The sequence below is a fragment of the Argopecten irradians genome, chromosome 16 (assembly GCF_041381155.1).
Source record: "Argopecten irradians isolate NY chromosome 16, Ai_NY, whole genome shotgun sequence".
Lineage (NCBI taxonomy): Eukaryota > Metazoa > Mollusca > Bivalvia > Pectinida > Pectinidae > Argopecten > Argopecten irradians.
This window is the reverse complement of record NC_091149.1, coordinates 17928557-17956339: the sequence shown is the minus strand read 5'-3', so window position 1 is coordinate 17956339 and position 27783 is coordinate 17928557. Positions and strand designations below refer to the sequence as shown.

Genomic DNA, 27783 nt, shown 5'->3' with positions numbered 1-27783 from the left:
GTCCTCTAGTACCTCAATAACAGAACCATGTTAATATGTTATAACAGGACGGACATGATGTATCACTGTCCTCTAGTACCTCAATAACAGAACCATGTTAATATGTTATAACAGGACGGACATGGTGTATCACTGTCCTCTAGTACCTCTATAACAGAACCATGTTAATATGTTATAACAGGATGGACATGGTGTACAACTGTCCTCTAGTACCTCAATAACAGAACCATGTTAATATGTTATAACAGGACGGACATGATGTGTCACTGTCCTCTAGTACCTCTATAACAGAACCATGGTAATAGGTTATAACAGGACGGACATGGTGTATCACTGTCCTCTAGTACCTCAATAACAGAACCATGTTAATATCTTATAACAGGACGGACATGATGTGTCACTGTCATCTAGTACCTCTATAACAGAACCATGTTAATATGTTATAACAGGACGGACATGATGTATCACTGTCCTCTAGTACCTCTATAACAGAACCATGTTAATATGTTATAACAGGATGGACATGGTGTACAACTGTCCACTAGTACCTCTATAACAGAACCATGTTAATATGTTATAACAGGACGGACATGATGTATCACTGTCCTCTAGTACCTCAATAACAGAACCATGTTAATATGTTATAACAGGACGGACATGATGTGTCACTGTTCTCTAGTACCTCTATAACAGAACCATGTTAATATGTTATAACAGGACGGACATGATGTACCACTGTCCTCTAGTACCTCAATAACAGAACCATGTTAATATGTTATAACAGGACGGACATGATGTATTACTGTCCTCTAGTACCTCAATAACAGAACCATGTTAATATGTTATAACAGGACGGACATGATGTGTCACTGTCCTCTAGTACCTCTATAACAGAACCATGGTAATATGTTATAACAGGACGGACATGATGTGTCACTGTCCTCTAGTACCTCAATAACAGAACCATGTTAATATGTTATAACAGGACGGACATGATGTATCACTGTCCTCTAGTACCTCAATAACTTAACCATGTTAATATGTTATAACAGGACGGACATGGTGTATCACTGTCCTCTAGTACCTCAATAACAGAACCATGTTAATATGTTATAACAGGACGGACATGGTGTATCACTGTCCTCTAGTACCTCAATAACATAACCATGTTAATATGTTATAACAGGACGGACATGATGTATCACTGTCCTCTAGTACCTCTATAACAGAACCATGTTAATATGTTATAACAGGACGGACAGGGTGAAATATCTCCGGGAACATCTCTATGACGAAGGTGTAAACAATACATTTGAACGGGAACCGTTCATGATCGAGTTTGAGGCAGATGTTCAAGGTAAGTTGGCGTCCATGACATGACGGATTTTATACGACTCAATTTCATATAACATTAAAACTGTTCAAACAGTTTAAATATTCCTGTGATCTTCCCTCGTCTTACCCTAATTTCAATTTGTCCCCTCCCCTGAAGTAAACCCTGATTAGGTTATTCCTTTAGTTTGTAGTGAAGTGCTGATGTGGACACCTTTATTCGTCATGTAATTGATCTTTTGAAGGCGTGAACATGGCATTAGAAACGTGTAAAATTATGAATATTGAAACGTTTCACATGCCAGTGCCATACGCGAGTTGAAATACTTTTATCTGTAATACCGTATACCGTTTTATCTGGAAATTACAGTGGTCAGAACATCCGGCTAGTGTTTGGTGGTCCCCGGTTCTGGCTGCTATAGTTTCTCTTCTCCTGTTACATGTTTAATGTCTTTTTAACCACTACCATCATATCTATTTTAGGGCAAATACAGAAAATGTAAAGTATGATTTTAGCGCAATTCGGTGGTTCAATACCGGAAATTCTAGTTACCGCTAATTCTAGTTCTAAACAGCGCACGAAAAGCGTTAAAATAAGGAATTCTCTTTTAAAACATTTAGCGCTATACATGAATTAGCACTTCAACGACGGATCGAAAAGCACTAAAATAAAACAAACGCTAAATTTAGTATGGTTTCTACGTAGGTCTGAATAAATTTGTCCTGGGGGCAATCCACATAAAACCGGACACTGCCGTTGAGGAGCTGATTGGACTCACTCACGTGTTCGACCAGGCGAAAACTGTGTTCAGTACCGAAGATGTCATGATTATGGGCGATTTGAATGCAGATTGTAGTTATGTTTCTCAGAGAGACTGGCCTAGAATTACTCTGAAGTCAGACCCGGCTTTCCATTGGTTGATTGGGGATGAAATTGATACCACTGTGAAATCAACTGACTGTGCATATGACAGGTTAGTCCCGTAGTACTAGTAATGAAAGGTTGTTCATAACACAAGTGTTCATACTATATAGCACTATATAGCAATAGCATAGGGGACCAACTCAATGAAAATGGATGTTGTCATGCATTTTTTTTGTATTTGGTAGATGGACTGATGTGTTTATGACAGTCATATGATTTTTTTTTTAAATACGAGATTTGAAGAATTATTAAAATAAAATCGGGATATTTACTATAAAACATATAGTAAATATCCCGAATTTTCAATATTTTTTCAAACCTCGTATTTTTTGAAAAATAATTTACATGACTATCATATATACTTATCAGTCCATCTACCAAATACAAAAAAATGTATGACAACATCCATTTTCATTGAGTTGGCCCCCTGTGAGCAATAGGTGTGAAAGTTTGCGGGCAAAAAAAATCGCGATTTACTGGTTGGAACTTATTTGCGATGGTTTATTTTCGCAAATTATCTTTGTAGTCTTTGAAAGCGTTATTTATCAGACAGGCTGTTATATGTTAAACAAGGACTTTAATAAATTTCACGAGTTATTCAATTTCGCGAAACTGGACCGATCCGCGAAATTAAAACTCTCGCGAATATTAGCAATAATAAAGCACTGCAAGTGAATACTATATGAGAGTCATGTAGTATGATGGAGGGTTCATAAATCGACATATTTGTCAGGTAATACACTAGGTAGGTCATTTAATCTAATTTTAGTTTAAAGGGACTAAATCGCTAAAAAAATCATGTAATAAAAGATAAAAAGAATAATAGGACTAACATTAATTGTAAAAGTTGTGTACTTTGTGGTAATAACAATATTTAAAAGTTTGTATAACAATTTTGTTCAAAATGGAGAAAAACTGAAAATAAATAGGACCGACCTAGTCACTATTTTATATTATTATCTTTCGGCGAGTGTAAACAACCCCCATGTGCATGCGCGACGCGTGAACATTCCAAACATCCGATCGAAGGAACATCCGATCGAAGGAAATCTCATCTGTCTAATGGACATATCTACTATCGACTGAAAACACAAATTTATCGACTACAGGTTCCTGATTACTGTGTTAATCTAATAAACGTTGAAACGTATGCAAAAGTTTTGTGAAGTGTAAATAATCCTATACTGTACAGGTTTTTGTAGCCATAAAGAAGGGTTTTCATTATATTATATGGTTTTATACTTGCTTCTACCATTATTTTATTTTCATTTGTCATGATATTATGTACTATTCCGCTAAACCTGCAAATATTATTAGGCTTTTAAAAAAATGGCCTAATATATAGACTTTATAATAAGGAAAAAATGGCGAAAAACTAATAATATAGGCATGTTTGACGGAATAAGTAAATACGTGTATTTCTTTTATCATTATATCACTATTTGACATTCCGTATACATTGTATATCCTTAGTTATAATGTCTGTCCGTCTAATGGCCATTCCCTATATATCTCTAGTTATAGTCTTTATCCGTCTAATGGACTTTCCTTATATAGCCCTAGCTATAACATATATCCGTCTAATGGAAATTCCCTATATATCCTTAGTTATAGTGTCTATCCGTCTAATGGACATTCCCTATATATACCTAGTTGTAGTCTCTATCCGTCTAATGGACATTCCCCTTTATGTCACTAGTTATATAACTTTTTTACATCTGATTTACTTTAAAAAATCAGCCTAACTATATATCTAAATTTTATGTGTACTTGTATTCAAAGCAAAAATATACCTTACATATACATTGTAGACCTATGTATATATATGTTTGCTTAATAATGTACATGTACACCTGTATTCATGTATAATATATACATAATTAACGGGTGAAAATACCTCTCACTTCTTGTCATATTTCCATCAAATACTCTAAAGCTTCATAGAACTATGCTGTTTTACTTGGCAATGTAGATACAGGGGCGTAGGAAGCAGGTGTGGGAGGTGGGGGTCGGGGTTTTAGGGGGTCAGGGGGGGGGGGGGGGCAATTGCCTCCCCCAGGACGAGGGCAAACATTTCTTGTTGCCCCCCCCCTCCATTTTTGCCGACTGAAATGTTCTAAAATTGCACATTTGATAGAAAAAAGGGTCCTCCTGCACATTTTCGTGAACTAGACTTAAAATGTCAATCAGGGGATTCTACGTACTATTTTAAAAAATGTCTCTTAAAAGATTCATCTGTTTATATGACTTAGCAAAACAATTAATTCATAATTATTTTGTGTTAAACAACAATGTACCGATGGTGTGAAGCCGGTATGTTCAGATCGAGTTGCATAGATATGACGGCATTCACAATTACCAATTCTTAAAGCAGGTAACTTTAAATAAAAAAAAGTGTTATGTTAAGAACGCTTTAAAATCATTAAAATATATCGTAAAACTCATCACAGCCATTCTAAATCTAATATTTTTACCCGGGGGAGACCCTCGGACCTCCTCAAACACCCAAATTTCGCGCCTTCCAGCGCTCCCACATTCATCAAAATGCGTCGTAAAATTCTAAATCGTAATGTATTTCCCGGGGGAGACCCCCGGACCCCTCAAACACCAAATTCTCGCGTCTTCGGCGCTCGCAAATTCATCAAAATGCATCGTTAAACTCATCTTAGCCATTCTAAATCGTAATATTTTTTTTCTCGTAGGAGATTGTCGCCCCCCCCCCCCAAACACCAAAATATCGCACCTTTGGCGCTAGCATGGCAATTTGGCCACCCCCCCCCCCCCCTCCTATTACGTTTCTTTCTACGCTGTAAATGTATCGGCTATTACGCTTAATCAGGCCAATGTAACCGATAAAATATAAGTTGTCTCTTAGTGGTGTTCTTACATCTATATTCATTAGCCGGATGAGATTTTCAGCGACCTCGATTCCGAACTCGAAGATGCACTCGGTTCTTTCCGTTGTAAACATTCAATGCCGACAGATACAATTTCTTGTTGTGTTTGGCGATATTTTAACGTTGATAAACATTGCCAATAGTTCAAATTAAATGTTGTAATTTTGAAAACTTTCTAATTTCAGGTATAAGAACGTTTGTAGGAAGTCAAAAACCCTAAGAAATCTATGTAAATCTAATGATTTAGTAACTTTAAAGATGCTCCATCGCTGCAAAGGGTTTTTTTCACTATAAAAACGATTTAAACGATTTAGCATTTTTCTTCAGTTACAAAAGTTACTTACTTTACACCATTACCACCACTGAAAAGTTTGAGTTTCCAATTTTACTTCAAGTTAAAAATACAATTTTTTTATTGCATCCCGAAAAAAAATCCGAGGCACTATATCCCATATGGAATGAAGTACTGATTGCGCATGCATCAAAAGCAAAACAAATTATTTTATGTATTTTTTTGTGTCAATTAGACATACATATACAAGATTAAACATCAATTTTTAGCTCACCTGGCCCGAAGGGTCGGTGAGCTTATGTCATGGCGCGGCGTCCGTCGTCCGTCGTCCGTCGTCCGTCCGTCCGTCTGTCCGTCAACATTTCCTTTAAATCGCTACTAGTCATAGAGTTCTGCATGGATTGTCACCAAATTTGGCCACAAACATCCTTTGGGGAAGGGGAACAGAACTTGTGTAAATTTTGGCTCTGACCCCCCGGGGGCAGGAGGGGCGGGGCCCAATAGGGGAAATAGAGGTAAATCCTTTAAATCGCTACTTGTCATAGAGTTCTGAATGGAATGTAACAAAATTTGGCCACAAACATCCTTGGGGGAAGGGGAACAGAACTTGTATAAATTTTGGCTCTGACCCCCCGGGGGCAGGAGGGGCGGGGCCCAATAGGGGAAATAGAGGTAAATCCTTTAAATCGCTACTTGTCATAGAGTTCCACATGGATTGTAACCAAATTTGGCCACAAACATCCTTGGGGGAAGGGGAACAGAACTTGTATAAATTTTGGCTCTGACCCCCCGGGGGCAGGAGGGGCGGGGCCCAATAGGGGAAATAGAGGTAAATCCTATAAATTGCTACTAGTCGTAGAGTTCTGCATGGATTGTAACCAAATTTGGCCAGAAACATCCTTGGGGGAAGGGGAATAGAACTTGTATAAATTTTGGCTCTGGCCCCCCGGGGGCTGGAGGGGTGGGGCCCAATAGTGGAAATAGAGGTAAATCCTTTAATTCGCTACTAGTCATAGAGTTCTGCATGGAATGTAACCAAATTTGGCCACAAACATCCTTGGGGGTAGGAGAACAGAACTTGTATAAATTTTGGCTCTGACCCCCAGGGGGCAGGAGGGGCAGGGCCCAATAGGGGAAATAGAGGTAAATTCTATCAATCGCTACTTGTCCTAGAGTTCTGCATGGATTGTAACCAAATTTGGCCACAAACATCCTTGGGGGAAGAGGAACAGAACTTGTATAAATTTTGGCTCTGATCCCCTGGGGGTAGGAGGGGTGGGGCCCAATAGGGGAAATAGAGGTAAATCCTTTAAATCACTTCTTCTCATAGAGTTCTGCATGGATTGTAACCAAATTTGGCCACAAACATCCTTGGGGGAAGGGGAACAGAACTTGTATAAATTTTGGCTCTGATCCCCCGGGGGTAGGAGAGGTGGGGCCCAATAGGGGAAATAGAGGTAAATTCTTTAAATCGCTACTAGTCATAGAGTTCTGCATGGAATGTAACCAAATTTGGCCAGAAACATCCTTTGTGGAAGGGGAACAGAACTTGTATAAATTTTGGCTCTGACCCCCAGGGGGCAGGAGGGGTGGGGCCCAATAGGGGATTTAGAGGTTAATATTAAAATTCCTTCAGAAAAGAAACAATGAACCTGTATTCAGAAAATTATTTGGCATTACAAACCAGGTGAGCGATACAGGCACTCTGGGCCTCTTGTTATTGTTTCAATGACGAGTATCATTTGTGCTCTGTCGGCGGTGGAGCATCTTTAACATTTAATTACCAGCTATGGTCATTTAATGGCTGTCTCGCCTGTATGTATAGCGTGTGTGAGTGGGAGACTGCAGTATACATGTATGTTAGTTTGTGATAATGAGAATTTATACTACTATATCTCAGTCATCAATGATTCAAATACCAAACATCCAATCCGGTTACATTATACCTACAACGGGCGAACCAGTCGCCCCACTCCCGTTTTGCTGAGCGACAAACAGGAGCAGAAATTAACTACAACTTTTATAGACTTTGGTGTGTCTCGGCCAGGGGACTGAACCTAGGGCCTTCCTCACAGGGGCGAGCGCTCAACCGAAGGCTTATATTGAGGCGGTGTCAAGTTAGACGTTAGGAAAAAGAAAATTGCAGCCAACCAACCAACCAACCAACCAACCAACCAAAGATTCATAGTGAATACTAGTACGTTCCAGGCCAATATAGTTGTTAGGGACAAACATGTACAAACGTCCAGCTAAGTTAAGTTAAAACTTGATGCCATTAGCAAAAACAGAGGGTTAGGAAGAGTTTGAAAACAATCCCGAAGCCTTATTTTTTTACCACGGAATAATGTTGTACCTGCTACTACCACTAAACGCCTGTTTCTCCTTACTTACTTCAGCTGAACGTTTGAACATGTGTGTCCCTAATATACATATTGGTCTGAAATGCACTAGACTAAGTATTCACTACAAATCTTTGGTTAGTCGGTTGATTGATTATGCATAATCCTATAGTCATATACACCGCTAATGGTTTAGGTTATTTAAAGCTGACAATGCAATTTAAAAAATATACATTAAAAAGAGGATTGGAGATTAAAAAAAATAAAATAAAATAAAAGTTTTTTTTCAAAATTCTTTTCTGAGACAGCCCTTGCGTTGCTAAGGACGGGCAGACGCCATTGTGTTTGAACTCTGCTTGGATACAAAACTCTAACCGACCCCTATATAAAGCGCGTGAATCGACAGACGTGCGCTCAGTCATGTACATATACACCTAGCAGTTGTCCAACGAATCCCTTACCTGTAAATATCGGTAGGGCTTGTTTTGAAAATATTGAAAAAAAAATCATTATTTTTTTATTATCAAATGTATACTTTTTAACTTGCATTGTCAGCTTTAAGGACGACCTTCTTGTATGCAATGTGCTGTTATACACTCATGTTGTGTCTCCTTGTGATAGTGGAACTCTAACATTTTTATGGAGTTATTCAACTGAAGTAGTCAGTTGATTGCCAAAGACACCAAATCCCTTCCAGTAAGGATTGTCCGTTGTCAATAGAACGGCGGCATTTGATTTAACGCATTTAATGCACCTTATGTAATCTGTTGCTTGTAGATAGTGTATCTGGTTATTATGAATGCAACATTTTATTTGTTTTATTATTTGTCGCCCCACGCACTATTATATAACAAGTCGATATAATTATGGTCAATATCACATTTATTTTTACAGATTAATTTTGACCGGAAGTGACTTTTACTCAGCTCTAGTTCCCGGAAGTGCCGGAATTTTTCGTTTTGATACTGAATACGGCCTCAGTGCGACTCAGGTATTGCATATAATTAATCTGGTTTGTTTAATTCATTTATGTAAGTGAAAAGTGCTTGGCATAATATTTTCTTATTCTTAACATTTCCGTATTTGTCCCATGTTAGATTAGGGTTTCAGGTGTTTTATCAGTTAAACGTCCTATTAACAGCCAGGGTCATGTAAGGACGTGCCAGGTTTGTAAGTGGAGGAAAGCCGGAGTATCCGGGGAAAAAACACCGACCAACGGTCAGTACCTGGCAACTGCCCCACATGGGATTCGAACTCGCAACCCAGAGGTGGAAGGCTTGTGGTAATATGCTGAGACATCTTAAACTCTCGAGTCTCGGCCACCACAGCTCCGTGTTAGATTAAAAGAACCAATTAACTTTCCATTTTCTGTATATAAATGCATTGTATATATCCTTCCATTTATCCGCTGAAAGCTATCTCAGTATGATAGGTGATATGTTAAAGCTTTTGAGAATTAGATTCCATCTACAGAGTCGGAGACAATCTGTATTCAACTAGGCTACAAAAAGTCTTATTCTTATGGTGTGTTTTATAGATATTGTACTTAAAGTTCATCATGACAGTTGTATAGATGATAAATCAATAAAAAGAAGCCTTTGTTTATTTAAAATGGATCTACGTCTCGGGAGTTTTTCATGAAACATGATTCGCGTGATTCTAAAAAATGTTGCATAGAACATTTAATAGTCATACTAACAACGCCTTTCATTTTATCTACTATAAACGTGGAAAATACGCTTATTATGCGTTTGTATTTTTAACATGTGTTTTCATTAACATCTGTTCATCGCGAAAGTAACAATATAACGAAATCAAACACTCGCAACGCGAATATATCCACGTCTACAGTATTGATTTTTGGTTTACTATTTCCATCATCATTTCATAACATTTACTTTGTCAACAGTATCACATTACAAAGCCTTTATGGTTTTAGGCGGAGAGGGTGAGTGACCATTATCCCGTCCATTTCGAGTTAAAGGATAGACCTGTGGACAATGTAACAGATGGTGAAAATGGTCAGTCCGTCACAAGATTCAGTCCTCGCGTGCTCCTGGCTGCTGCGGCATCAACGTTTGGTGCTTGGTACCACCATAGGAATGTAGAACTGTAGAAACTTCTGAAATGTTGTTTGTTTTTAATGCAGATTATGTAAAGCACCTCATTTTCGTGTTGACTTGATTTCCCATGGCTGAAGACATTTTCACCGCGTTATATATTTTTTTGCGATTAAAGTTATATTAGTGCCGTATTTTTCATGCATACATATCAAGATTAGGTTTTAGTGTTATCTACCACTTAACATTACCAATATTTTGAGAGTTACAATACAATGCATAGGTTTTAACTTTACAGATAAGTAAGAGCTCAAAATGAATTTTGTCAGTTCTGCCAAAAACCATGTCTTATTACGTATACAGTGCAGTAGAAATGACTACAGCTGATATTAGTGACTATGAAGGGAAATGTTCAGATGTATTTTCATATGAATATACATAATGCATTAGAAACAAGAACTATTATAGACTAAGTAAATAAGTAAGGAGTTACAAATGTCTATAAACCATCTTGCATGGTTGTCCATCTCTTTGAATGATTTTCGCAGCTTTATTCACCAAACCGCTTATGTTTTACAATAGATTAACGAAGAAAAAATAGCATGTCAAAATTTTCGCCCAGTAACGGCACGTGTAACTTTAACAGGTATTGTACTTATGGAGTTTATTTTTTCTCTACGATGTGGATGTATTTTATGCGAACTCTGTTCAATACGCGAAAGCAAATCGCTCGCGAAAATATGGTGGTTGGCAGTATGTAGCGCGCATAGAATCCCGTATTGTTTTCAAGGTGTCTTACAAAATTGATGTGATCTTACATTCCGGGGCCCAGTTGTTCAAAGGATCATTAGGCTAATCACAGATAAACAACCATTTTCAAATTAACTTAATTTCTTTTGAAACTAACTTGACAAAATATTACTAATTTCTCTTACCCCATTCTTTATCTTCTCGACAACTTTAGAGGCGATATCATCACATGTTTTGCAGCAAACAAGAAATGGAGAGTTCACTAATCATGTGATTTAGCTCACAACCGTTTGAACAACCGGGTCTAGAACATTACTTTATGTTGATTGTTGCTAATCCGAAATTGTTTTTGTAATGAAATATTTTTATGCTGGTGTCTGTTTTGAAACCGTAGACATTGGAACTTGTATTTGATGGTTGTCGAAATCTCAGGTATTGCAAATGTTATTCAATAGCCATATTATAGCCAAATCATTATTTGTGTTAATTAGAAAATGATATGTATGATATGGACAGGCGAAAATACCGTAATATCTCGATAATAAGCCACTGGTTATGGTATGCTACTTGTCATAATATATAATACCTTTATTCCAAGGTTAGCCAATTTTCTATTATCTTCTATACTCTAGTTAAGACAATCTGATTAAAATACAGATCCTTACGATAAGAGGATCTGGCAACATCCCATTAGGGGTCACGTCTAGATGACCTTTGGAAATGGTCAATCAAATTAGCACTGCCAGAATATTGACTGGGAACGAAATAGTTTGAAAAAGCTGTCCGAATTATTTTTCATGTACGTAGTCATCTCGCCCACAGAGCACAACAAATCTAAATATAAATGTATACTCGGACGAAATGGCGTTAGTTATTGACGTAGCAATGTGTAGAAAATGTAAGTGATCTGAAGTACACGTGGTAGAAAGGTCATCTGAACATGACCCTTTATGGGATGTTCTCAGATCCTCTATTTGACGGAGTGGTTATAAGGATCTGTATTTTAATCAGATTGTAGTTGGGATGTCTGAACGATCTCTAGTATGGGTAGTTCTGACTACTACGGACGTCTAAGAGATTCTTAACATATCATGTCCTTGGATAATATGCTTTAAAGATGCTCCATCGCTGCTGACGAATGGTATTTTGTCTATGAAAAAAACCAGGAGCAGACGATTTAGTGTTTTTCTTCAATAACAAAAGTTACTTACCATTGCCATCGTTGAAAATTTGAACTTCTTATTTTAATTAATTGCGTCCGAAAAAATTCCATGTTATCATGTCCTATATGGAATTAAGTACTGATTGCGCATGCACCAAAAGCAAAACAAGTTGATTATTTTATATGATGTTTGTGGTAATTAGACATACATGTATATATGAGTAAACACCATTTATTGTTCAAACGATGAGTATCGTTTATGTCGTGACGGCGGTGGAGCGTCTTTAAACGTTGGATACAGTTCAGTTGTTGACGGGAGACATACACTGATCGCATTTACTTTATTTAAGATTTTGTTGATATGTTTTGTATCAGAACTCTGAAGATACATCGGGCACTATTTGTTTCGTTTAAGTGTCAAAGTTTTTTTTAATCTTTAAAGGCCCACTACTTCCAAAGCATAAAACACAAAGTTTTGTAAAAACAATATTAACATAAAAACATTGATATCGATGGCCTTAGATGAGGTTACGAAAACATGCAAGATTTGCTATTATTAGTGACGATTGTTTTGTCGTCTGGCGCAGTGATATCTAACTAACGCTCTGTAATTAGGATGACGGCGGGAAACATAAAACGACCCGCGATATGGAAATTTACGGGTTTTTTTTAAACTGTTCAGAAGGTGATGATAAAGGTAGTATTTACGTTAAGCTTATAACGGTTTCGACTCAATTATTCATCTCGATTTATATTCCCATTTAAAATTCAAAAGCTGTTTCGGAAAGGTATTGGGCCATTAAGGATGTATGCAACACTCTGAATATCAGATGTTTTGTTAAATACATTCCAAAAGCCGTGTCGGAAAGATAGTGGGCCATTAAGGATGTATGCAACACTCTGAATATCAGATGTTTTGTTGCATACATTCCATAATCAATTTATGAATACTTATTTATGAATTTATGAATAATTATAGATAATGCATATTTTTAGAAGAATGATAAGCAATGAACAACAGAATCAACGTTCCAGATCTCGGTTATGTGCATTAAATAATTTGGGGATAAAGTTGTGTGTCTTATCAACAGATATATGTCGATCAGACGTGCCTTATCAGTTTTATGTTAGCTTTATTACTGAGGTCTTTGATAATGATTTATTTGGAAATATAATTCAATATTTGTATATAGATATTTATATATAGCAGAGAGTGGTCGTACAGAAACCGAGATAATTCGAGAAAATAATATTTTTTATTATTATTATTATTTTTGTAAAACTTTTTAACCGATTAAGATATAGGCTTAAAATGCATTTTATACCAATCATATCATTTTGCATAAATACGTTTCTCTCGTTCTCGTTTTTCTATATATTTTTTTTAAATAAATAGTTATGTGTAAACTTGTTAATTAAATAAAGTGATTTGCCAGTAACACCGATTTTTAGGTCATCTGACCCGAACGGTCAGGATGACCTATAGTCGTCATGTTTCGTCCGTCGTCGTCCGCCGTGCGCCGTGCGTTAACTTTCCACATTTTGAACTTCTTCTCAAGTTCTACCAGTGCGATTTGGCTGAAACTTGCACGAAATGATCCTGACATGGTCCCGACAAAGTGTTGTTATTTTTCGGGTCAATCTGAAATCCAAGATGGCCGCCACAGCCGCCATCTTGAAAACACATTTTGAACTTCTTCTCAAGTTCTATCGGTGCGATTTGGCTGAAACTTGCATAAATGATCCTGACATGGTCCCGACAAACTGTTGTTATTTTTCGGGTCGATCCGAAATCCAAGATGGCCGCCACAGCCGCCATCTTGAAAACACATTTTGAACTTCTTCTCAAGTTCTTCCAGTACGATTTGGCTGAAACGTCCATGAAATGATCCTGAAATGCTCCCGACAAACTGTTGTTATTTTTCGGGTCGATCCGAAATCCAAGATGGCCACCACAGCCGCCATCTTAAAAACACATTTTGAACTTCATCTCAAGTTCTACCGTTGCGATTTGGCTGAAACGTCCATGAAATGATCCTGGCATGGTCCCGACAAAGTGTTGTTATTTTTCGGGTCGATCTGAAATCCAAGATGGCCGCCACAGTCACCATCTTAAAAACACATTTTGAACTTCTTCTCAAGTTCTACCGTTGCGATTTGGCTGAAACGTCCATGAAATGATCCTGGCATGGTCCCGACAAAGTGTTGTTATTTTTCGGGTCGATCTGAAATCCAAGATGGCCGCCACAGTCACCATCTTGAAAAACCATTTTGAACTTCTTCTCAAGTTCTACCGGTGCGATTTGGCTGAACCTTGCATGAAATGATCCTGACATGGTCCCGACAAAGTGTTGTTATTTTTCGATTCGATCCAAAATCCTAGATGACCGCCACAGCCGCCATCTTGAAAACACATTTTGAACTTCTTCTCAAGTTCTACCAGTGGGATTTGGCTGAAACTTGCATGAAATGATCCTGACATGGTCCCGACAATCCCAAATCGAAGATAACTACCCTAACACTATATCTAATTGATTTCCTATATGTTAAGGCCCTTTGGCCTCTTGTTTGAAATAAAATTTGTTGAAAGAAATTGAAAATGATCCTGACATGGTCCTGACAAAGTGACACCATATGTAATTAATTTTACTATTGTCAAAACGATGATATTATGTGGTGCAATTATTCCTATATTATATACATTTCTCTCATACCTACGGGTGTAAATCTAGTTTATCCGACGCAATACATATCGCCTGAGGCCTTATTGCATGGCAATACAAATTTGTGACCTCTGTGTAAACCAAATTACTATCTTCGATAAAATTTAACGTTAATTTAAAAACTATACTGGTTTTACAATACAGAATACAAACAAGGAATTTGGGTTGAAAATAGCACGCTAAGTTTGTGTATGGATAAAACGTCGAGGTATGGGACAAATATACTCTTTCATATGTGGATATGAAAGATAGAGGTATTCTACCCTCAGGATCACAAAATATCCCTATCTTTCATCTCTACATAGTATTATACTGTACATTATATACTTCACTAAGTTCAGATTATGATCAATATGTATTTTGATTAGATATTAGTTTATTGTTATTGTTTTTATGTTTTTTACAGATTTTATACAGTAATTAATTTACATATGTGTAGATAGTACATTAATACTAATTGATCTAATGAGAATTTGTTAATTGATCCATCGAGATTTATGTTTATTAATACTAATTGCTCCGTAGAGATATTTGTTTATAAATGCTAATTGATCCTTCGAGATATTTGTTTGTCGAAATTTATTGCTTCAACTAGGAATTTGTATGTAATTTAGATTTTCAGTGTGATGCTGGTAAATATTCCAACAAATAATTTATTTGCTGTTATCCGCTTGAATAAGACATTTCGAGGACTGAGCATTGTTCAACTCTCATTATTTTCTATAAACAAAGTTTGCTTGACATTGCTCGCATTTCTCAGACGTTTTATATATCAAGTGGACCCTGGTATAATAAAGCCATTTTTTAACTTAAATCACCCAGATTTGCTATATAGAAAACATATGCATCAAATAACAATGGAATGCGATAATGGTTTTTTTATATAATAATTTTTTTATACTCAGTTAACATGTTTTGTATTCTGTATTCTCTATTTTGTAGCTAAGATTAATTACTGTGATGTCGAATACATGTATAATTCTTCATAAAGATGTCTTGTGTTTTCTTTCTTAAGTTTTCCTATACATGTAGGTTTAATAAACCTGACATAATCTGATCAAGACATAAATTATTCTTACTTCGTCTGACGGGGGAACTGGCAATATCCCATTAGGGGGTCACGTCATTGTGACCTTTCCGATTCACCAATGATATCATATTGAGGGAATTACATACTTTATAGTTCTGACTGAAGAACGATAACTATATGGTATTAATAGGTAATTGCAGGAACCATTGAAAATTCTTGCATCAAATCTGATCGTCAAAAAATAAGAATATTGACAGAACAATTTGTTATTTTATGTTTTTACGGCCCATCGACAACCATGGTCATTTAGGGCCAAACTACAAGTCGTGCATTTGTTTTAAAGATCCAGATAGAAGATTAATAATGATTGCATCTAAAAGATCAGGATAAGACATAGGCAAGTAAAAACTAGATTGAAATTTAAACTAGATTAAAACACAGGTTGTGAATGGGATAAAACAATTTTGGCAAAAACACATGAGAAACCTCATGCACAATGTTGATGAAACGATAAAATGTTGAGTTGATACGATGGTAAGATGGAAAAAACGTTCATATTGTCTGAACAAAAAGTTTGTATCATCTTCAGCAGGTACTACTAGCGTTTGTGTGACCGTTTTTTGTGCAAACGCGTGTTTTACTTTTAACTTTGACATGAAAAGAAGAGATTTGTTTCCTCAAAACATATTTATTTTTCATTATATAAAATACACATATATGTAAATTTATAACACGTCTGAGAATCAAATATCAGATCTAAATAAATCGTTTTATAAGTTTGTGACAAGACAACTCAAAGCATTGTCGACAAGTTTACATGTCCTTTAAAATTTCACAGATGGACTATCACGATAGTCTATGTTATCTGTGTTTTTGTTAAGAACAGCTGCACTAAAGACAATTGATGGCCGCATTAACCGATTTACAAGCATCCTGGTCCATTGGTTCACACACGCCTACAACAGAACAAGCACTTTTTATAAGAACAAGAGTTCCACTATACAAGAAGACACAACACGAACATACCGCAGTCTCCCAAAACACGCACCACACACTCTATACACGCAACACATCGCATACATGACAGGCCATCCTTACATGACCCTGGCTGTTAATAGGACGTAAATATAATAAATGAAACTTAACCAAAATATACAGATAAATACGTCGGTACTTTTATACCATTCCATCAGTAGCCATTAAGGTTACAAATCGACTACTAGACTTGGTTAATTAAATTGATATTTAAAATGATCAAAGTAACACAATCAGTGTATTTGTATAAAGAGGCGATTTGTATAAAGAGGCGACTATTCGAGATGTCTAATGCTGACTTTTACGTATTAGACCTTGTGAAAACAGTGTTGGATTCTGGCCGAAAATTACAATTCCTTGGTTGTACACAGGATACATAAAGTGGAACAAGCTTGATCTTTTCATTATAAAATAAAATTGGCAACTGACTTACTCATTTCAGTATAAAAAAACTTACAGTAAGTGTTGCAAGCAACACACGTCCCCTGCCGTCAATTACGTTTTTAGTTCACCTGAGACGAAGTCTCAAGTGACCTATTTTAAACGCCATTTGAAGCAATTTCAATGAAATTTTGCACAAACATTCTAAGGCATAAGGCCAATCAAAACTGTGAATTATATGGTCCCCGACACCCAGGGGTAGAAAGATCTTCAAGTCCTTTACAAAAATTGTGAATTATATGACCCTGGGGTCTCTAGTTTCCCCCTGGGGAGGAGGTTAAGTTTACTATAGTTTATATTGGGAAAACACGTTTTCGAGCATTATTTTGTCATTTGTAATAGGAAATGAGTCAAATGTTGTCAGAATTATCAGTATGAGAAGGCCATTAAATCCTATAAACAAAATTTCTATGACTGACCCCCAGGGGCCTTAGGGGCGGGGTCAAAAGAGATCAAATAGGCTAAATCTTCAAAAATCTTCTTTTGAAAATCTGGAAATGGTAGAATCAAATCCTTTTCATAGATAGAAAGGTCTTAAGGTTCTTTAGAAAGATTGTGAGTTATATGACCCTGGGGTCTCAAGTTTCCCTCTGGGAAAGGGGTCAAGTTTATTTTAGTTTACACATTTATGAACATTATTTGCTCAATTTTCATAGGAAATGAGTCAAACTTGATTAGAATTATTAGCCTGAGATATAGCATTTTAACATTCATATCGGTCCTCGCTGACCCCCTGGGGGACCAGAGTTATATGATAAAAAAAATAAGGACTATGTATGGTTTGGGCCCTTTTTGGCCCTCAAACCCATGAAATTTTCAAAACTGTTATTTAGTTATTTAGAACATCCCTGATTAATTATAATGTCTGTTGTCTAATTTTACATACAACTGTAGTTGACATGGTGACCATTCGAAATATGCATAGATTGACAAAAATGTGGTACTTTTGAAAATTTTGTTCCATTTCTTACTAAGTTTTTGTCTATGAAACTATAGAACATATCCTTGAACAAACTTTATATTTTACTGAAAATATGCATGCACCTCCAATACATCTTTAGGAGAAATATGAAGTTTGTTCAAGGATGTCAAAAACTAAGCAAAACATGGCAAAAATTTCAATATTTTCATAATTTATGCATATTTCGAGTGGTTACCATGGCAACTGAAGCTGCAAAATAAGAACAAAAAATTAAATACTAAATAACCATTTTGAAAATTTGACTGATTTGTGGTTCCAAAAAGAACCCAAACCATAATCTATTGCAAACATTTCATATGATAATTTATGAAACTCCTCTCGACGTTTCGCCAAGAATCGCAATGTGAATATATTAAGCCTCTTTTCTTCATGAAATAAAATATGAAATAAACACTCATTTAATATCCTATATACATTACCTGGATGTCCTGTGGCCTGTCCTGAAGGTGTCCCACCTTTGGTCCATGTACAGTCAGGATCACCCAATTCCTCACCGTTAGTCTTTCCATCAGAGTCGGAATCCTTATTACATAACTCAGTGGTCCATTTAGAGCCCGCAGCAGCAAAGTCCTAGTGATAAACATTTTATAAAGTAAAACATAGACGAACTTTGTATACGGCTTATCTACAAAGTCCTGATGATAAACATTTTATATAGTAACACATAGACCAACTTTGAATACAGATTATCTACAAAGTCCTGATGAAGAACATTTTATATAGTAACACATAGACCAACTTTGTATACAGATTATCTACAAAGTCCTGATGATAAACATTTTATAAAGTAACACATAGACCAGACCAACTTTGTATACAGATTATCTACAAAGTCCTGATGATGAACATTTTATATAGTTACGCACACCTTAGTGACATCTACAAAGTCCTGATGATAAACATTTTTTTAGTAACACATAGACCAACTTTGTATACAGATTATCTACAAAGTCCTGATGATAAACATTTTATATAGTAACACATAGACCAACTTTGTATACAGATTATCTGCAAAGTCCTGATGATAAACATTTTATATAGTAACGCATAGACCAACTTTGTATACAGATTATCTACAAAGTCCTGATGATAAATATTTTATATAGTAACACATAGACCAGACCAACTTTGTATACAGATTATCTACAAAGTCCTGATGATAAACATTTTATATAGTAACGCATAGACCAACTTTGTATACAGATTATCTACAAAGTCCTGATGATGAACATTTTATAAAGTAACACATAGACCAACTTTGTATACAGATTATCTACAAAGTTCTGATGATAAACATTTTATATAGTAACACATAGACCAACTTTGAATACAGATTATCTACAAAGTCCTGATGATGAACATTTTATATAGTTACGCACACCTTAGTGACATCTACAAAGTCCTGATGATAAACATTTTATATAGTAACACATAGACCAACTTTGAATACAGATTATCTGCAAAGTCCTGATGATGAACATTTTATATAGTTACGCACACCTTAGTGACATCTACAAAGTCCTGATGATAAACATTTTATATAGTAACACATAGACCAACTTTGTATACAGATTATCTACAAAGTCCTGATGATAAACATTTTATATAGTAACACATAGACCAACTTTGTATACAGATTATCTACAAAGTCCTGATGATGAACATTTTATATAGTAACACATAGACCAACTTTGTATACAGACCATCGACAGTACCAATGATGAACATTTTATATAGTAACACATACCTTAGCGACCACCACTGTATAAAGACCACCTGTTTAATAAGTTCACTTTTCTAGGGTTATAAATAATTGATAAGACCACCTGTTCCGTGTTCCTTGGGTAGTCTTTATTGACAGGTTTCTATCTTAATCGATTTATTTCAGCATTAATGTTAATATTTTTAAATTCATAGAGGTATGAAAGAAATTATGTTTGCAAATTTTATGAATCCGCGTAGCGGATTCTAGCGGATTCTCACAAAAGTCTGCAAACAGTTACATCAATGCTTATGATTATTTTTTCAGACTATTTGATCACATAAAATACGTTTAAACGTAGGATTCTATTGGTTTACAATGGATTATTTTTTTTAAATCAATACGCAACGTCGACGTGTCTATTGTGACGTCATGATTACGTCGGTTTTTCGCGCAATTCAAGGATTTTTTCTTCATAGTATATGCCAATCAAAGAGTTAGTTTTAGTATGAAAATAAATAAAAGTTAATAATATTGCTGTATAGATATAACGAATGGAAATGGAGATCTCTTTTTCACACGTTACACTTTATTTCGTTTCCAGTCAGAAATACGAAACCTAACATACAGGAGGATGAAATCGCAGAGAAACTTTTGTTGACAAACAATTAAGTTTTAGATTTGATACAGATCCATAGACAAGTCCTTTTTTATAAGAGTTGTCTCCCCTGATATATTTGATGGAGATATCAACTATCTAGTATACACAATGTGAATTAATTATTTGCAGTTATCAGTATCAATTTATTGTGAATGGATATGATGATTTAATGAGTAATGATGAATAGACCTCTAACTAATGTGAAAGAGGTGAAAGTTTGAGTGCAAGATTATAATAATATTTAAATATGGAAATTGATGTGAGAGGTCTTCTTTGAAAGGAAAATATTGTTATTTGTATATCTATTGTGTAAATAGTTTTTTTTTTGGAAAACAGCAGAAAAAAACCCAGAAAAAAAACAACAGAAAAATAAGTCCTATATCATGTAACTTAACTGAAATCAAACACGATGCTTTGTGTATATCTGTATAAAACACTACTGAATGCCGTGTTATATTTTGATATGCAGTCTAACCCGTTTATTTCACATTCCAGAGGGAGTGTCATGCGGGAGTCTCATGAAAATAATTATTTAACTGAAATATTCAACTTTGATGTTCTTTAAAAATACACAAGCAATATTTCTTAACGAAAATTTTACATGAATTTTACGTGAATAACATATGGATTTCACATGAATTTCACGTGAAATTTTACATGAAATTCACATGAAATTCATGTGAAATTCACTTGTTTGTCCGGTTCACGTGAAAATTACATGTGAAATTTCGCGTTTAAAAATATTGCCTGCGTAAAATATCAACTATTGACACCAAACCACCAACCTTTCCGAATGGATTTCTGGGACCTCCTCCAAATTTGATATTATGTCCAACTCCTTCCCACTCCCCGGATGATCCTTGACAGGGATTAGGGACATTTTTACCGTTGGGAATCCGTTCACGGAAAGTAGGAAAAGCGACACACAATCCAACAACAATAAGCAATCCTAAAGCTAGCCTATTCATTTTCGCTTTGTTCGTCTAAAATCAGATGCAGTAATGTTTAAAATATCTCACTATGACAAGTTTCTATGTGAGGTTATACAACGATAAGGTCCCGATAAACAGCTGACCAACCGTTATCTTTCCAGAGTGCCGTGCGTTTGAGTATCACATGGGTCTTCAGATGTGACCCCGATTGATATAGGACACTTTTGTAACTGCCCAAAAGATGTACTGACCATGGTTTTAAAATTCAAAGACTTATAGAGTTTCCTTGACATAGTAATAAACCCTGTGTGTTGTAGCTGATCCAGTGATTCTTCTGTTGTCTAGATAGTTATTGTTTTTGTGTGTTTTTCTCCGTTTCTGCTTGCTGTCTCTCCCACCCATCGTCTTTTTCTGACTTTATCGGGGTTTCTGTTATTTTTCCTCTTCGTCACTCTGTACGTCTTTTTCATTTTTATGCCTTCCTCTATTTCTTTCTCTGCTTGTCTTGTCTCTCTATTTTCTCTCATCATTCTTAATATCTTTCAATAGCCACATGCTATATATACATGTATATACATGCTATATATATATATATATATATATATATATATATATATATGTGTGTGTGTGTGTGTGTGTGTGTGTGTGTGTGTAAACCAAGAAAAAAGTACATGTCCATGTAGAGTTGAATATATAAAAAATAAAAGTCAACGACTTTCCTCTTGTACATTCACCATTTCATGATGGCTCTTCAGGAATATGTTTATTTTTCAAAGAACAACTTAATGCTTTATATATATATATATATATATGTGTGTGTGTGTGTGTGTGTGTGTGTGTGTGTGTGTGTGTGTGTGTGTGTGTGTGTGTGTGTGTGTGTGTGTGTGTGTGTGTGTGTGTGTGTGTGTGTGTAAACCAAGAAAAAAGTACATGTCCATGTAAAGTTGAATATAAAAAAAACTCAACTGTATATATAAAGATAAAGGATCTTAAATGAGTGTTTATTTCAACATAGAATTTGATTAATTAACGTCCTATCAACAGCCATGTGAGGACGGATTTTGAACGTAGAATAACAAAACTCACTGGGATATGATTGGTGTCTTTGGTGGTATGATTCAGTGAGATAGCGCTATACCAAGAGAAAGAGTTCCATTATTACAAGGATACGACATGAATATAGCACACCCTCTAAAGATAAACAAACAATGACACACCGCAGCACATGGGAGGGCGTTCTCAAATGCCCATGGCTGTTAATAGGACGTTAATTTAATCAAACAAACAAACACACCCTCTAAAGATAAACAAATATTGACACACCGCAACACATGGGAGGGCGCTCTCACGTGTCCATGGCTGTTAATAGGACGTTAATTTAATCAAACAAACAAACACAACCTCTAAAAACAAACAAACATTGACACACCGCAACACATGGGAGGGCGCTCTCAAATGTCCATGGCTGTTAATAGGACTTTAATTTAACATTGACACACCGCAACACATCGGAAGGTGTTCTCAAATGTCCATAGCTGTTAATAGGACGTTAATTTAATCAAACAAACAAACACAACCTCTAAAAACAAACAAACATTGACACACCGCAACACATGGGAGGGCGCTCTCAAATGTCCATGGCTGTTAATAGGACGTTAATTTAACATTGACACACCGCAACACATGGGAGGGCGCTCTCAAATGTCCATGGCTGTTAATAGGACGTTAATTTAATCAAACAAACAAACACACCCTCTTAAGATAAACAAACATTGACACACCGCAACACATGGGAGGGCGCTTTCAAATGTCCATGGCTGTTAATAGGACGTTAATTTAACATTGACACACTGCAACACATGGGAGGGCGCTCTCAAATGTCCATGGCTGTTAATAGGACCTTAATTTAACATTGACACACCGCAACACATGGGAGGCGCCTCTCAAATGTCCATGGCTGTTAATAGGACGTTAATTTAACATTGACACACTGCAACACATGGGAGGGCGTTCTCAAATGTCCATGGCTGTTAATAGGACGTTAATTTAACATTGACACACCGCAACACATGGGAGGGCGTTCTCAAATGTCCATGGCTGTTAATAGGACGTTAATTTAACATTGACACACCGCAACACATGGGAGGGCGCTCTCAAATGTCCATGGCTGTTAATAGGACGTTAATTTAACATTGACACACCGCAACACATGGGAGGGCGCTCTCAAATGTCCATGGCTGTTAATAGGACGTTAATTTAACATTGACACACCGCAACACATGGGAGGGCGTTCTCAAATGTCCATGGCTGTTAATAGGACGTTAATTTAACATTGACACACCGCAACACATGGGAGGGCGTTCTCAAATGTCCATGGCTGTTAATAGGACGTTAATTTAACATTGACACACCGCAACACATGGGAGGGCGTTCTCAAATGTCCATGGCTGTTAATAGGACGTTAATTTAACATTGACACACCGCAACACATGGGAGGGCGTTCTCAATGTCCATGGCTGTTAATAGGACGTTAATTGACATTGACACACTGCAACACATGGGAGGGCGCTCTCAAATGTCCATGGCTGTTAATAGGACGTTAATTTAACATTGACACACTGCAACACATGGGAGGGCGTTCTCAAATGTCCATGGCTGTTAATAGGACGTTAATTTAATCAAACAAACCAACACAACCTCTTAAGATAAACAAACATTGACACACCGCAACACATGGGAGGGCGTTCTCAAATGTCCATGGCTGTTAATAGGACGTTAATTTAATCAAACAAACCAACACAACCTCTAACAAACCAACACAACCTCTTAAGATAAACAAACATTGACACACCGCAACACATGGGAGGGCGCTCTCAAATGTCCATGGCTGTTAATAGGACGTTAATATAATCAAACAAACCAACACATCCTCTAAAGATAAACAAACATTGACACACCGCAACACATGGGAGGGCGCTCTCAAATGTCCATGGCTGTTAATAGGACGTTAATATAATCAAACAAACCAACACATCCTCTAAAGATAAACAAACATTGACACACCGCAACACATGGGAGGGCGCTCTCAAATGTCCATGGCTGTTAATAGGACGTTAATTTAAATAAACAAACCAACACATCCTCTAAAGATAAACAAACATTGACACACCGCAACACATGGGAGGGCGCTCTCAAATGTCCATGGCTGTTAATAGGACGTTAATTTAACATTGACACACCGCAACACATGGGAGGGCGTTCTCAAATGTCCATGGCTGTTAATAGGACGTTAATTTAACATTGACACACCGCAACACATGGGAGGGCGTTCTCAAATGTCCAAGACTGTTAATAGGACGTTAATTTAACATTGACACACCGCAACACATGGGAGGGCGCTCTCAAATGTCCATGGCTGTTAATAGGACGTTAATTTAACATTGACACACCGCAGCACATGGGAGGGCGCTCTCAAATGTCCAAGACTGTTAATAGACGTTAATTTAACATTGACACACCGCAACACATGGGAGGGCGCTCTCAAATGTCCATGGCTGTTAATAGGACGTTAATTTAACATTGACACACCGCAGCACATGGGAGGGCGCTCTCAAATGTCCAAGACTGTTAATAGGACGTTAATTTAACATTGACACACTGCAACACATGGGAGGGCGTTCTCAAATGTCCATGGCTGTTAATAGGACGTTAATTTAATCAAACAAACCAACACAACCTCTTAAGATAAACAAACATTGACACACCGCAACACATGGGAGGGCGCTCTCAAATGTCCAAGACTGTTAATAGGACTTTAATTTAACATTGACACACCGCAACACATCGGAAGGTGTTCTCAAATGTCCATGGCTGTTAATAGGACGTTAATTTAATCAAACAAACCAACACAACCTCTTAAGATAAACAAACATTGACACACCTCAACACATCGGAGGGCGCTCTCAAATGTCCATGGCTGTTAATAGGACGTTAATTTAATCAAACAAACCAACACACCCTCTTAAGATAAACAAACATTGACACACCTCAACACATCGGAGGGCGCTTTCAAATGTCCATGACTGTTAATAGGACGTTAATTTAATCAAACAAACCAACACACCCTCTTAAGATAAACAAACATTGACACACCTCAACACATCGGAGGGCGCTCTCAAATGTCCATGACTGTTAATAGGACGTTAATTTAATCAAACAAACCAACACACCCTCTTAAGATAAACAAACATTGACACACCTCAACACATCGGAGGGCGCTCTCAAATGTCCATGACTGTTAATAGGACGTTAATTTAATCAAACAAACCAACACACCCTCTAAAGATCAAACAAACCAACACACCCTCTTAAGATAAACAAACATTGACACACCTCAACACATCGGAGGGCGCTTTCAAATGTCCATGACTGTTAATAGGACGTTAATTTAATCAAACAAACCAACACACCCTCTTAAGATAAACAAACATTTACACACCGCAACACATCGGAGGGCGCTCTCAAATGTCCAAGACTGTTAATAGGACTTTAATATAACATTGACACACCGCAACACATGGGAGGGCGTTTTCAAGTGCCCATGACTGTTAATAGGACGTTAATTTAATCAAACAAACAAACACACCCTCTAAAGATAAACAAACATTGACACACCGCAACACATGGGAGGGCGCTCTCAAATGTCCATGGCTGTTAAAGGACGTTAATTTAACATTGACACACCGCAGCACATGGGAGGGCGCTCTCAAATGTCCAAGACTGTTAATAGGACGTTAATTTAATCAAACAAACCAACACACCCTCTTAAGATAAACAAACATTTACACACCACAACACACCGGAGGGCGCTCTCAAATGTCCATGACTGTTAATAGGACGTTAATTTAATCAAACAAACAAACACACCCTCTAAAGATAAACAAACATTTACACACCGCAACACATGGGAGGGCGCTCTCAAATGTCCATGACTGTTAATAGGTCGTTAATTTAACATTAACACACCGCAACACATGGGAGGGCGTTCTCAAGTGCCCATGACTGTTAATAGGACGTTAATTTAATCAAACAAACAAACACACCCTCTAAAGATACACAAACATTGACACACCGCAACACATCGGAAGGTGTTCTCAAATGTCCATAGCTGTTAATAGGACGTTAATTTAATCAAACAAACCAACACACCCTCTAAAGATAAACAAATATTGACACACTGCAACACATGGGAGGGCGTTCTCAAATGTCCATGGCTGTTTAAAGGACGTTAATTTAAATAAATAAACCCAACGGTGAAGCAGCACTATAAAAAAAGTCATTAGTTAGTTAGTAAGTTTGATTAATTTAGGTCACATCACAGGAGTTCTGTCAATAATATATAGTATACATATATAAAAAATACCCATATATATTATATAAAAACACCAGGAATGAAATGCATCGCTGGCCAAAATTTTCACCACCTTCGGTAAAAGTTCTGTAAAATTTGTTCTGGGTAATGTCTGCATGTGTCACCGCGCCGATAATACAATAAGATGTTATTCTTCACATATATCAACACTAACCTGTTCATAACCCCATCACAATAAGTTTAATTCCAAGTCATTTTGAAAGTTTGCAGATTTCGTTGCCACTTTGTTTAGTTCCCGAATCCATGCGCTGACGTCACACAGTTCCGCACAAACGAAATTAAATTATTTTTGATTTCAATTATTTAACGGTGAATTCTTAAGCTATTTGTTACTTATAAAATATCTATGCTTGTTACATATCGTATACATTTTTTCGTGAATTAAAAAGATATTTTTGATAAACATTTTAAAGTTTTAAACAAGGGAGAGCACTCAAAATGGAACATCCTAAAGAACTGATTAGGCCGGAATCTGACATGAACGGAAAATAAATGGGTTTAAAAATAAAAATATTCGTAATATGTCTGATGTCTTTATGTATTTTATAGGAATGAGTATAAATGTCACAGTTATATGAATATTTCAATCCAAAAAGCCCAGTTTGGGACTTTTGTTTTAGATTCAGACCCAATCATGTTTTTAGGGTGTCCCATCCCATCTTGTGACGTCAGCGCATGGATTCGGGAACAAAACAAAGTGGCCGCGAAAATCTGCAAACTTTCAAAATGACTTGGGATTAAACTTATTGTGATGGGGTTGTGAACAGGTTAGTGTTGATATATGTGAAGAATAACATCTTATTGTATTATCGGCGCGGTGACACATGCAGACATTGCCCAGAACAAATTTTACAGAACTTTTACCGAAGGTGGTGAAAATTTTGGCCAGCGATGCATTTCATTCCTGGTGTTTTTATATAGTATATAGGGGTATTTTTTTATATATGTATACTATTTATTATTGACAGAACGTCAAACTCCTGTGGTCACATCAATTGCTAGGGTCATGTAATGACGACCTCCCATGTTTGCGTCGTGTGCGTGTATGAAGTGCGGGTGTGTGTTTTGGGAGACTGCAGTATAATCGTG

General features: G+C 36.6%; 2 protein-coding genes across 3 annotated transcripts in view; one reads left to right on the top strand and one right to left on the bottom strand.

Annotated features, from left to right (window-relative positions):
• The window catches only part of LOC138310779 (deoxyribonuclease-1-like), a 31071-nt gene extending 15604 nt beyond the window's left edge, over positions 1-15467 (top strand). The window contains exons 5-8 of one of the 2 annotated variants that reach the window (XM_069252110.1): positions 1254-1357; positions 2039-2306; positions 8680-8776; positions 9725-15467. In XM_069252110.1, coding sequence (XP_069108211.1) covers positions 1254-1357; positions 2039-2306; positions 8680-8776; positions 9725-9901 — 646 coding nt within the window. In that variant the 3' untranslated portion in view covers positions 9902-15467. Of the gene's footprint in view, positions 1-1253; positions 1358-2038; positions 2307-8679; positions 8777-9694 lie in introns of both variants that reach the window. The other variant, XM_069252111.1, reaches the window with a different exon arrangement.
• A 716-nt stretch (positions 15468-16183) lies between these two features.
• LOC138310708 (temptin-like) lies at positions 16184-21384 on the bottom strand. Its single transcript, XM_069252043.1, has 3 exons — positions 21117-21384; positions 18388-18538; positions 16184-16466 (listed from the first exon to the last, which is right to left on the bottom strand). The coding sequence occupies exons 1-3, from the start codon at positions 21297-21299 to the stop codon at positions 16402-16404; spliced, it is 399 nt and encodes a 132-aa protein (XP_069108144.1). The 5' UTR covers positions 21300-21384; the 3' UTR covers positions 16184-16401.
• Between the last annotated feature and the right edge of the window lie 6399 nt (positions 21385-27783).

Coding starts and splice junctions, on each gene's coding strand:
- LOC138310708 (XM_069252043.1), bottom strand. CDS start 21,299: ATGAATAGGCTAGCTTTAGGATTGCTTATTGTTGTTGGATTGTGTGTC. Junction 18,539..21,116: donor CCAGAAATCCATTCGGAAAG/GTTGGTGGTTTG, acceptor GTTTATCACTAG/GACTTTGCTGCTGCGGGCTC. Junction 16,467..18,387: donor ACAGGCCACAGGACATCCAG/GTAATGTATATA, acceptor GTTCTGTTGTAG/GCGTGTGTGAACCAATGGAC.